General features: G+C 39.9%; 2 protein-coding genes across 5 annotated transcripts in view; one reads left to right on the top strand and one right to left on the bottom strand.

Moving 5' to 3' along the window:
- The window catches only part of LOC110459216 (chromosome-associated kinesin KIF4A-like), a 74,008-nt gene that overhangs the window by 26,132 nt on the left and 35,465 nt on the right, over nucleotides 1–12,411 (top strand). The window lies entirely within an intron of this gene.
- On the bottom strand, nucleotides 3,090–11,606 carry LOC110459214 (uncharacterized PE-PGRS family protein PE_PGRS54-like). 4 transcript variants are annotated; one of them, XM_021511363.1, is made up of 5 exons: nucleotides 11,047–11,606; nucleotides 10,649–10,833; nucleotides 9,760–9,932; nucleotides 4,773–8,031; nucleotides 3,090–4,691 (listed from the first exon to the last, which is right to left on the bottom strand). In XM_021511363.1, the coding sequence occupies exons 1-5, from the start codon at nucleotides 11,555–11,557 to the stop codon at nucleotides 4,251–4,253; spliced, it is 4,569 nt and encodes a 1,522-aa protein (XP_021367038.1). In that variant the 5' UTR covers nucleotides 11,558–11,606; the 3' UTR covers nucleotides 3,090–4,250. The 4 variants fall into 4 exon arrangements, with proteins under 4 accessions (XP_021367038.1, XP_021367039.1, XP_021367037.1 ...); XM_021511364.1 differs by having other exon boundaries at nucleotides 3,090–5,671; nucleotides 5,792–8,031; XM_021511362.1 differs by having other exon boundaries at nucleotides 3,090–5,761; nucleotides 5,792–8,031; nucleotides 11,047–11,605.

Raw genomic sequence — 12,411 nt, 5'->3', positions numbered from 1 at the left:
CTGACGCACAGCTACTGTGGTTTTAGCCAACGTATTGTTGTACTTTTACTATTTCATATTTAATCGTCCATAGAAATGTTTTACGTCAAATTTAATTGTTTTTATTTAGTTCACGTGTACTAGCTTCTGTGTAAACAAGCTATATCTTTAAATGCATAAATCTCTATATTGCTTCATCGAAATCATAAACACAAGCTTTCTATTCGAAATATTTGCAGTGATGATTCGTTAATAATTAGTGAATTCCTCCACTCTAATCAGTGGGTTTTACCCGGGTACTCCGGTTTCCTCCCACATGAAGACCTGCGCGCTTATGTCCGGGCCAACAAGAGAGATTAATGTCAGTTGAATAAAATTGTTTCATTATTGTTGTAAAATAAATAAAATATATATGAGTAAATAACATTATTATGACAGAACAGAGGAGTATTTCCAATGAAAATCTTATTAATCAACAAAACACTCTTGAAAATGAATAAATCGCCGGCTTCAATTATAAGTGCTTTTCAATTTTCAAAATGAACGCAAATATTAACTACTCGAAAATTAAAATAAGCAGTAGACAAATTCACGTTTTATGGTAAAGAAGATTTTCTACTGACATCACTATAAATATCTCAAACATCATAAGTATATAAAAAAAAATGCGTCTTTAAACTATTCGCGGTGTATATATTTTCGCGTTGGCAATGAAATCTATGTGCTCTATTTACCTTTAATCTATAAATATATGTAATACTCGCGTGTAGATTTTGTCGCACTAATTTACTCAATGCGAAAAACGCCAGCATTTTTACACTACGAGCATTAACACTTTCGCAGTACTTTATATAATAGAGAAAAGGATTGAGTATATTAACTCTATCCCTTAATATCTTTAAATTATATGTTAACCTTCCTAGAAAGTTCCTTCTCAAGTCATATATGCTCGATGGAATATTAAGTTCCATTTCAAAATAACCCAATGGACAATTTCACCTGTTGACACAAAACGTCATTTAATAGTTTCGCTGGCGATTTTCCATAATGATAATGATACCTTTTGACTTGTATAAACGTTTCTCACAAAACATTGTTTAACTTACATTTAGAGCTGTATGAAATGTCATTCTGTAATATGTAACATGATATAATGGCCAAACAATAAGTTCTTCTGTATTTAAACTAAACCGACATACTGCAATATCCAATTTATTCAACTGGTTGTTCTAATTTCGATAAAGTTTCATTTCACATAAATAGAAACCATTCATTACCTCTTGTACTGTACTACTAGAGAGTTTGGTTTGGTTTGGTTTGGTTTGGGTTGTTTGTGTTTTACGGCCTATTAACAGCTAAGGTCATTTTAGGACGTGTCAGGTTTTGGTGGTGGAGGAAAGCCGGAGTTCCCGGATAAAACCCCCACCGACCGACGGCCAGTACCTGGTAACTGCCCTACGTAGGCCTCGAACCCGCGACCCAGTGATGGAGGGCTAGTGGTAACGAGAGAGAGTGAGAATTATTGGGACAATGTTTTTCATGATTGCAACGTTAAATGAACACCAGATAGTTATGATTTACTTAATGCATAATATCAAATAATTACTTGAGGAACTAAATGACTAACAGTCTGCCATAATTCACAGTTGAACCCATATGTAGTAATAAAAAGAATATTTGGTTTTCTTAATACTAATGTCATGGAAAATATTTTTACTTATTCTATAAACAAATTCACATATTTGATTGTATACCATCCATATAAATAAATCAATAAATGCATTATTGAGTGAGTGAGTGAGTGAGTGAATGAATGCATGAATGAATGAATAAATAAATGTATAAATAAATTGACTGAGATTTGAGCATTAAAGAGAATGGCTAGAGCATATATTATGAAATAAATAACAGGAAAAAATTCAAAACATTTAAATGATATATGATTTGACATTACATCATTGTCCTGAAGTCATCATACTATCAAGCATTGATCATTAAAATCCCGATTAGTAAGTTTCGGGAAAGAATCGTTCAAATATCCTGATTGAGATTTGAGCATCTAAGTGAATAATTACGGTAACTGTTATGAATCAAAATAACAGGAAACTCTTCAACAGTTTAAAACTATTCTTTGTTTTATCATACCATTGTCTTGAAGTCTCCATAATGAAAGACATTGATCGTTTTAGATTCCACTTATCCTGTTTTGTGAAATAATCGAAATACATCCTGAATTTTATTTCAACATTTAGTAAGTAAATGTTATAAAAGTAATAACAATATACTTTCTTAGCCATAAAGGTGTATAAATGGGAACAGTTATACATGAATTTTCAGCGAAAATGTAAAAATTACTATATATCCAAAATAAGTTTCAACGGTTATAGGAAACCAAAAAATGTTAACAGTTTATTCTATAAATATACAACCAATTAATGATATTTTACAGTCAAAAGTACAATATTAGGGATCCATAATCAATCTTATAATAGGTAATTGATAACAATTATATATTAGTTGACAATATATGAGTTCACTTTTCAATAAACTCATCCATCAGCATGTCAATGATAATTGCTTGTATTACTCATTCTGGTGTTATTCAAAGAAATCTTATTAAAGCATGGTGATTCCATTCCTGCGTGTTATATTAAGATATTCCGCCATTTATATATAATTTCATTACTGAAAATCTTTTTACTACATACAATAAAATATATATTAAGACTACACTAGGAAGTCATTGAACACCTTTCCTTGTTACTATCTTCGAAAAATTACCACTATAAATGCTATCCTTGTGTAATGTAAAAGTGATATAAAACTCAGTTTATAATAGTATCCATTTCCAAAAGCCAAAATATATCAATAACTATGTAAAATACTTATGTTAAAATTTAAATAATACAGATATACATCAACAATGTTTCCTTAAATACAAAACACATCGTCAATATACAAAAAAGTCCCCACTCAAATCTGGTATGAAAATACACCAAAATATAAATAAAACTATGCTAGTACCCAATAAATTCCAGAAGCGAGACCAGGCACTTGAAAAAATATAAGCGTATCCGGTACATGCTACTATCTTCGAAAAATTACCACTATAAATGCTATCCTTGTGTAATGTAAAAGTGATATAAAACTCAGTTTATAATAGTATCCATTTCCAAAAGCCAAAATATATCAATAACTATGTAAAATACTTATGTTAAAATTTAAATAATACAGATATACATCAACAATGTTTCCTTAAATACAAAACACATCGTCAATATACAAAAAAGTCCCCACTCAAATCTGGTATGAAAATACACCAAAATATAAATAAAACTATGCTAGTACCCAATAAATTCCAGAAGCGAGACCAGGCACTTGAAAAAATATAAGCGTATCCGGTACATGCAATAGTCATATTTTTTCCATAAATTTCAGGAAGCTAGATTGCTTGCTAACGATCGAACGGCACAGCATGCAAGTCTCCAATCATGATTGATAACTATAATGTATTACTCCTTTATATATAAACTTTATTTATTTCACACGATTATGAAATAATCATTTAAAAAGGTGCATGTATCTTTTATGCATGTTAAATAAAAAATAGTCATCTTTAAAAGAGGATTAGTGGTATCCAACCTTTCAATTATGACGTCATAGTAATGAAGACGTCAACACGTGGGTCAGTGCATTTATAGCTTATATGAATGTCATCTGAACTTGGTTAGATTATATAGCGTTACAGTGTCAAAGACAGGTATATATTAATAGCAATGCATACGTAATATGAAGAATTCCGAAAAGTGATAATTGACTAATATTTATATATATTTAGTAAGTTATCTTCTTAACTATATCATACCAGCTTTAGCAGGTAGTGCCATAATCGGTTATGCATAAAAATCATCATCATTATTATTATTTTTCTTCTTTCGTGACGTCACGTTGAATTTGGTAATTTCCAGTTTGTCGGGTATTAAGGAGATATATTTACACAAAGATCTTAATACTTATTTCTGAACTCTGTATTGATTTGTTGTATGTATGTAAGTTTGACATATATCATGCTGAAATAAAATATGGTTTGAACTAACATCAACTTTTGCTTTAAGCAAATCAAAACATTTCAAGTAAAATGTATTTTATGTTAATTTCTACCCCCGGCATTGGTGAAAACATGAAAACCCTTTTAAATTAGAAAGGAAAACACATAAATAACAAACAACGTATTTCTCCCGTTATTGATTGCACACAGTTGTTAGCGACATTTATAAGTAGTCCAGATCAATTATCCTTGACATATCTTCCACCAAGGCAGGGGGCCATGGACACCCCGAGGGGCCCTGAACCATTGCACCCATTAACCCCGCGACTGACACCACGGCGCACGTGGCTTGTATCAATCTTCTGCCTAAGCCTTGTCCACCTGATGACTTCTTTGATTGCGCGTTCGTTTGTGACTTCCGTTTACCACCATTTCTCATTTTGTCTTTTCCGTCTGATAAAATACTCTTGAGTCGTCGTCGTTTCCCCGTACACACGGACGTGTCTGAGTGAGAAGGCCGAGGAAGAAGACGTTTCCCACGCTTGCCGTTTGATGCACTTCCTGTTTCTTTGCTTGCGTCACATTCAGAACCAAGAGAAGATGACTTGAAATTTTGTTTCGGTGAATCTCGAATATCATTATCCCGCCCTTTTCTATGGGAATCGTCTGAACATGGGTTCTGTCCATTTAACATAATCGATCCTTGCTCTTCCTTTGTTTCTTCATCATATGTTGCAAATGAATCATCAAAGCCAGAGCCACCGCCACCATCACCTCCTTGGTCCGAGCCGCTACCATCAACGCCACCTTGGTCCGAGCCAATACTACCAACACTTGCTTGGCCAGAGCCGCCACAAGCATCACCTTCTTTGCCAGAGCCGCCACCAATAACACCTTCTTGGCCAGAGCCGCCACTAACAACACCTTCTTGGCCAGAGCCGCCACCAACAACACCTTCTTGGCCGGAGCCGCCACCAACAACACCTTCTTGGCCGGAGCCACCACCACCAGCACCTTCTGGGCTAGAGCCGCTACCACCAGCACCTTCTTTACCAGAGCCGCAACCAACAACACCTTCTTGGCCAGAGCCGACACCACCAGCACCTTCTTTGCCAGAGCCGCTACCACCAGCACCTTCTTTGCCAGAGCCGCCAACAGCATCACCTTCTTTGCCAGAGCCGCCACCACCAGCACCTTCTTTGCCAGAGCCGCCAACACCAGCACCTTCTTTGCCAGGGCCGCAACCAACAACACCTTCTTGGCCAGAGCCGACACCACCAGCACCTTCTTTGCCAGAGCCGCTACCACCAGCACCTTCTTTGCCAGAGCCGCCAACAGCATCACCTTCTTTGCCAGAGCCGCCACCACCAGCACCTTCTTTGCCAGAGCCGCCAACACCAGCACCTTCTTTGCCAGGGCCGCAACCAACAACACCTTCTTGGCCAGAGCCGACACCACCAGCACCTTCTTTGCCAGAGCCGCTACCACCAGCACCTTCTTTGCCAGAGCCGCCAACAGCATCACCTTCTTTGCCAGAGCCGCCACCACCAGCACCTTCTTTGCCAGAGCCGCCAACACCAGCACCTTCTTTGCCAGGGCCGCAACCAACAACACCTTCTTGGCCAGAGCCGACACCACCAGCACCTTCTTTGCCAGAGCCGCTACCACCAGCACCTTCTTTGCCAGAGCCGCCAACAGCATCACCTTCTTTGCCAGAGCCGCCACCACCAGCACCTTCTTTGCCAGAGCCGCCAACAGCATCACCTTCTTTGCCAGAGCCGCCACCACCAGCACCTTCTTTGCCAGAGCCGCCACCACCAGCACCTTCTTTGCCAGAGCCGCCACCAACAACACCTTCTTTGCCAGAGCCGCCACCACCAGCACCTTCTTTGCCAGAGCCGCCACCACCAGCACCTTCTTTGCCAGAGCCGCCACCAACAACACCTTCTTGGCCAGAGCCGCCACCAACAACAACTTCTTCGCCAGAGCTGCCACCACCAGCACCTTCTTGGCCAGTGCCGCCACCACCAGCACATTCTTTGCCAGAGCCGCCACCTCTAACGCCTCCTTGGTCCGAGCCGATATCACCAACATCTTCTTGGCCAGAGCCGCCACCACCATCATCTTCTTGGCCAGAACCACCACCACCTTCTTGGCCAGAGCCACCGCCACCTAAACCTTCTTGACCAGAACCGCCATCACCAACCCCTCCTTGGTCCGAGCCGCCACCACCGACACCTCTTTGGTCCGAGCCGCCACCACCAACACCTTCTTGGTCCGAGCCGTCATCACCAACGCCTCCTTGGTCCGAGCTGATACCACCAAACCCTCCTTGGCCTGAGCTGCCAATACCAACACCCCTTTGTTCCGAGCCGCTATTATCGACACCTTCTTTGCCAGAGCCGCCACCACAAGCACCTTCTTTGCCAGAGCCGCCACCACCAACACCTTCTTTGCCAGAGCCCCCACCAACAACAACTTCTTCGCCTGAGCCGCCACCACCAGCACCTTCTTGGCCAGTGCCGCCACCACCAACGCCTCCTTGGTCCGAGCCGATACCACCAAAACCTTCTTTGCCAGAGCCACCACCAGCAGCACCTTCTTTGCCAGAGCCGCCACCACCAGCACCTTCTTTGCCAGAGCCGTCACCCCCTACGCCACCTTGGTTCGAGCCGATACCACCAACATCTTGGCCAGAGCCGCCACCACCATCATCTTCTTGGCCAGATCCACCACCACCACCACCTTCTCGGCCAGAGCCACCGCCACCTAAACCTTCTTGACCCGAACCGCCATCACCAACACTTCCTTGGTGCGAACTGCCACCACCAACACCTCCTTGGTCTGAGCCACCACCACCAACACCTCCTTGGCCCGAGCCTCCACCACCAACTTCTTTGCCCGAGCCGCCATCATCAACACCTCCTTGGTCCGAGCCGCCACCACCGACACCTCCTTGGTCCGAGCCACCACCACCAACACGTTCTTGGTCCGAGCCGTCATCACCAACACATCCTTGGTCCGAGCCGCCACCACCATTACCTACTTGGCCTGAGCCGCCAATACCAACACCCCTTTGTTCCGAGCCGCTATTATTGACACCTACTTGACCAGAGCCGCCATCATCAACACCTTCTTGGTCAAAGCTGCCACCACCAGCACCTTCTTGGCCAGAGTCGCTACGAACACCACCTTTTTGGTCCGAGCCGCCACCACCAACACATCCTGTGTCCGAGCCGCCATTACCAACACCGCCTTGGTTCAAGCCGCCACCATCACCACCTTCATGACCCAATTCTTTTTCTGCAAAATCTGCCTGTCCCGCGTCGCGACCTACCATACCTTCCTGGTCACCAATGCTTTTTTGGTCCGATTCTTGACCTGTATTACATGTCTGGCTCATTCGTTGTTGACTTATTCGAGCTTGGTCCGAGTCCTTATCACCAGCACCTGTTTGGATCGAGTCTTGACTACCAAAACCTCCCTGGCCCAAGCCGCGACTACCAACACTCGCAAGGCATGATTCCTCTAAATTGTGGTCACCTAGCTCGTCCGCAGTTTTATGTTTAGACTCCATGAAGTCTACATTTTCGTCTTTGACACCAAAAGGAGAGCCGGTTTCCTGTTCATGGTCACTTTCTGACACAAATAAATTCCCGGCACTAATTGTGTCTTCAACACCAACACAAGTCTTTGCCTTGTCACCATCTCTGACACGTGATTTGCTAGGTATTACTATATCAAGACTTGATTCGCTCGAAAAATGGGAGAGGGCCGAATAAAACGAAGCTAAAACGCCCAGGGATAATTCTCTTTCGACACCTCTCGTTGGCATTTCCGGTAATTTCTCCGTCAACTTGTTGCCCTTGACATCTTCTGGACGTGAGCCGGGTTTTTCAACCTCATCACCATCACTTGCCAGAATGCGAGAGGTAGTCCTGTGATCAATCACGGTATTCACGCCGATATCAATTGTTTTGCATTCATTGGCTGTCATCGAATTCCTGAAAAGAACGACGAGAAAATAGTTTTCAATTCGAAACATTACAGATGGCGTTCACTTCCTCTTTCTTTTGAAAATGGATGGGCGTCCTAAACGGTCCATTGTCACGGCCAAGGAACTTTTACATGCGAGACCCTAACGGCTACATCAGAAAATTTATATAACTATTAGCGCCACCTATCGGGAACATACTGTAAATCTATAAAATTTTGAGGATAATTATTTACATTGTTTTATTTTTTCTATGTAAATGGAAATACAATTCTACCGATCAATTATCTAATATGTTACACACATATCCTGTTCTGTGCTATCTGAACCGTTACCGTATTGATTTTCATATTTTTACTGTTATTTGGACCCCATCGAAAATAAGCCACTTTGTGGCTTTTATGGGTAATCTTATGTAAATGGCACACACCACTCCTATTATGTGACTTATTTATATCTACCTTCATGTACTAAAAAATAGTCTGTCTCATTTTCTAGTAATATCTGCCTTTTTTTTACAGTGTATTAGACTTTTTTTAGATTTTTATACTCTGTGATATATGGCAAGGATTGAATTAAGAAACCTTTTATTATGATAGATCTATTCTTATTCTGTCTTAATACAAAATATTCTTTTTATTTACAAGCTGCATTGTGATCTTACTTGTATGTTTTATTCTAAATTGTGATATCTTGTAATAACATGCCTATTTTACCTGAATAGATATTATTATTATTATTATTATTTTTACAGAAATGTTCGGGGTCAGCCAGTTTATGTTAACCTGAATATGTGATTCCCTTGTTTCAGCCCTTGAACTGCTAAAATAAAATACACGACAAAAATCACGAATTGCAGTAATTTTCGTGAATACTAAGTTTCAATACTGCATTTCAAATGACTGATTTGCGAGCATTTGAAGTCGCGATATGAACAGACGGAGATAAATACAGTGAGGTGCTATCTGGTATCTCACGTGATGCCATTCTAATTAAGTTAATACACTTAATTATTTCAATCAAATTATCGACGTCGTTATTCGTCGGATTTTGATAAAATTCATGTTTCACACATATAGAGGACTACGCCGTGCTTCTCTTGAATATATTTATATAATAATCCCTTACTTAGATTTGTAGTTATGACGAGTAACTCCAACTGTAAATTGTTGATATTGTGACCCATGGATATGACGTCAACTGTAACTTTTTGTAGAGAAGAAAAGTTATCTCACAAAAACAGAGCCACAGATAATTAAATGAATATCAACAACCAAAACAATTTATAATTCATTTACAGGATGTAAGTTTTTATCAAAATTGGAGTCAACATAAAAAAATAAATTAAAAATAACAAATTTACATACATGTAGATTCCGATGGTGGAAATGATGTAACGTGAAGAACTTATGGTGCGTCATCATATTGTACATAATTGAATTCGGGCTATCCCCCTAATAGCAGACAGCCCAACCAGTAACTACTGTTATTTTGGGTTGGGTTGGGGTTGATCAATGCGATATATACCAATAAAAATACGTTTTAGTATATATACGGAATAAACCCCAAAAATAATTGAAGGTATTCCAGAAAAATCTCTAGTAATCTTTTGAAATTTTTCGAACTCGCAATTGGCCATCGAACACAAAATATATAAAATAGATACCTTGCATTTTAAATCTTCATCTATAATTTTAATCATGGAGTAAAACTTACGTAAGAATAGTCTGTCACTTACATTTGATAGGTAATGTCATTGATCATTTCCCGAACAACAGACAGAATGTTCATCATATCCCCGACCAAGATTCCCTGTCCTTGTCTCTTCTCCGTGTCCCGGGACAACCCTTCCGAGTCCCGGGCCTGCTGAAGCAGCCCCGAAAGTCGGCAAATCGACGCTGTAGGGCTCAGCTGTAATACAAAACACTATTGTTAGCGCAATAATCCCAGTTTCCGTATTTCCCCGCATTTTTTGGCAAAACCGTCAATTCTCACTTAAATCATTCCACGTGATAGGTAGACTATCCTGACAATAGTAAGGGTCAGTTTTAGATTTAAGAATGGCCTTGAAGTAATGCTTTCACTATTTCCTGTTGTTATTTATTTTTTATTTTATTTTATATTATATCTTCTTTTATTTATTTACTTGTTTAATATGTTTTACAGGAATAGATGTTTGAGTACTGTGAAGTATTCTAATGCAAATAACAACATACATTACCATAATAATCAAGTCTTTAAAGAGAGATATTCGTCGGAATCCTACAACTATCGCCGCCATGACATGTACAGTAAGTACACCTTGTATAAATAAATAAATCTATACAAGCCCCTGTGCTAGATCATGACTCAATGAACGAGACAATGTAGGTTTTGGTAGATGTAAACATTAAAAACTCCATATGTATACTTTATCGATTTATTTGAATAATATGGTTTGCCTGATTGTTAAAAACCTAGGGTGGGTAAGGAGTTAAAATGTATTTATCATGAAATATGTGCTAAAGACGTAACACACAATTGCCTCTGTATGTTTTTTTTTTTTTTTTTTATCAGTTCAGTTTCATTATTTATCACGGCTCTTGTGCTTTAGGTGTATGATAACCCTTCTATTTCTCTAAACTTACTCGTCGATCCTCAAAGCATGCGTTTGTCCGCTGGTCCGAGGAGTCGACTTCTGTCCGTTGATTCATGGAGTTCATTTCTGTTCTTTGATCCCTGCAGTCGACTTCTGTCCGTTTTGCTTTACTCACATTGTGTCCGATTTGATCGCCAATATCTTTTTCCAATACATCACATTTGGCACGAACCTCTACAAAGAAAAAAATACATAAAACATAAATCATAAAAGCATGGCAAATAGTTCGCTGTTTACAGTTTTTCATGTGAATTCTTGCACATTCTTTTACAAACTATTTTCTGAATTGGTAACGGGTTTTTATTTCATTTTAATATGAGCAAAGGAGTGCATGTTGGACATTTTGTTTGTTGGAGTTTGGGATCTTATGTCATCGTATATAATTACCTTCCAATACATTTCTGTTCGCTACGATATGTTTTGTAGCATCTCTTGCCGATGACACAATTTTCGATAACTGCACAACTGATGTTAAAATATCGGTAAGTGTGCGGATGGTCGACTGCATTTGAAGAACGTCTGTCAGGTCGACGACTTCATTTTCGCTGTTGGTAGAGGCCGAAGTGTGTTCCACCGAGTCTGTCTGAGTTTCGTCGTCCTTCAATACCGTGTGCGCCGGGAAAGTGAATTCAACGTCTTGTCTGAGTTTCGACAGTTGACCCGTGATCAAATGACCAAAGCGCTGGGACACTGACAAAACCGGAAGTTGAACGGCCTCCAGAGCCTCCAAGGAATCAACCGTGGATTCGTCTGAGGAAGTGAAATCCTCTGATTCGTCCGAGGAGGCGAGTTCTTGTTCACTGTATATAATATGAGCCTTGTATGGGTCCTCCAAAGATAGCTCGCTGTCATACATGACTTTTGCCTCGCCGTTTTCTTCGTCTGTCGCCATTGTCATAGAGCAAGGAAGTTGTGTCGCGTTGCATAGCACGGCGTTGCTTAGTAAACACTTGCGATTGTGACGTTACATAATACACTCTTTGTGAGTTGTCTTCTCCTCCTCTTATTCGCGTTTGACGCATATCTCATCTATAGGACGCAAACTTGCCCGCCGTGTTATTCTATTGTAAAATGTGACGAATGTTCAATTTGGAATCGAGGTTATATTCTGAGCCTTCTACTAAGTTTCCATGTAGATTACATTGACATGTGCCTGCTTGCTTCGATCTTAAATCTTTATCGAAGTTTCTCCTTTACTCAGTCGGAACATTTCCTTCCACAGAGTCTACCTTGGCACTCGTCGTCGTACGACCTGCTCTATTGCTATGTTTCATCATGCTACCATTCTGTTGTTCGTTACTCTATTGCAATTCGTTCCCGGATGTTTCTCCCTTGACAACCATCTCCCTTGCCAACCGGCGTATTACGGCCAATGCATGATTTCTGTTCTCTTATACTATCCTTCGCATGATGCGTCTCTATCTCTTTCAATATTCGTGAATTCGTTCTCATGCTAAAATTCAGATTTTGTACTCTAGCCCAATTTCTTGTTCCGGTGATAAATTTATTATAAAAGCACAATTCTGAAATGGAAGAATTTCGGACTGACTTAAATCTAGATATTGCTGTCAATGTTTACACTTGACTTCTTACATATGTCACATAATTAAAGGGTGGAAAAGAAGTTGGTTTGAGCACAGAACCAATTCTTGAGTATCAGATCGGTTTCACATGACTCTGTTACATAACCTACGTTTGGCTTTCTACCGTAAAACAAAAACAAGAAATAAGCGACATAAATACTAGGTTATC

The sequence above is a fragment of the Mizuhopecten yessoensis genome, unplaced genomic scaffold, assembly GCF_002113885.1.
Source record: "Mizuhopecten yessoensis strain PY_sf001 unplaced genomic scaffold, ASM211388v2 scaffold9987, whole genome shotgun sequence".
NCBI lineage: Eukaryota > Metazoa > Mollusca > Bivalvia > Pectinida > Pectinidae > Mizuhopecten > Mizuhopecten yessoensis.
The sequence above is the reverse complement of the archived record's forward strand: the minus strand, read 5'-3'. Positions and strand labels throughout refer to the sequence as shown.

Coding starts and splice junctions, on each gene's coding strand:
- LOC110459214 (XM_021511361.1), bottom strand. CDS start 11,557: ATGACAATGGCGACAGACGAAGAAAACGGCGAGGCAAAAGTCATGTAT. Junction 10,834..11,046: donor GAACAGAAATGTATTGGAAG/GTAATTATATAC, acceptor TTTTCTTTGTAG/AGGTTCGTGCCAAATGTGAT. Junction 9,933..10,648: donor CATGCTTTGAGGATCGACGA/GTAAGTTTAGAG, acceptor TTTGTATTACAG/CTGAGCCCTACAGCGTCGAT.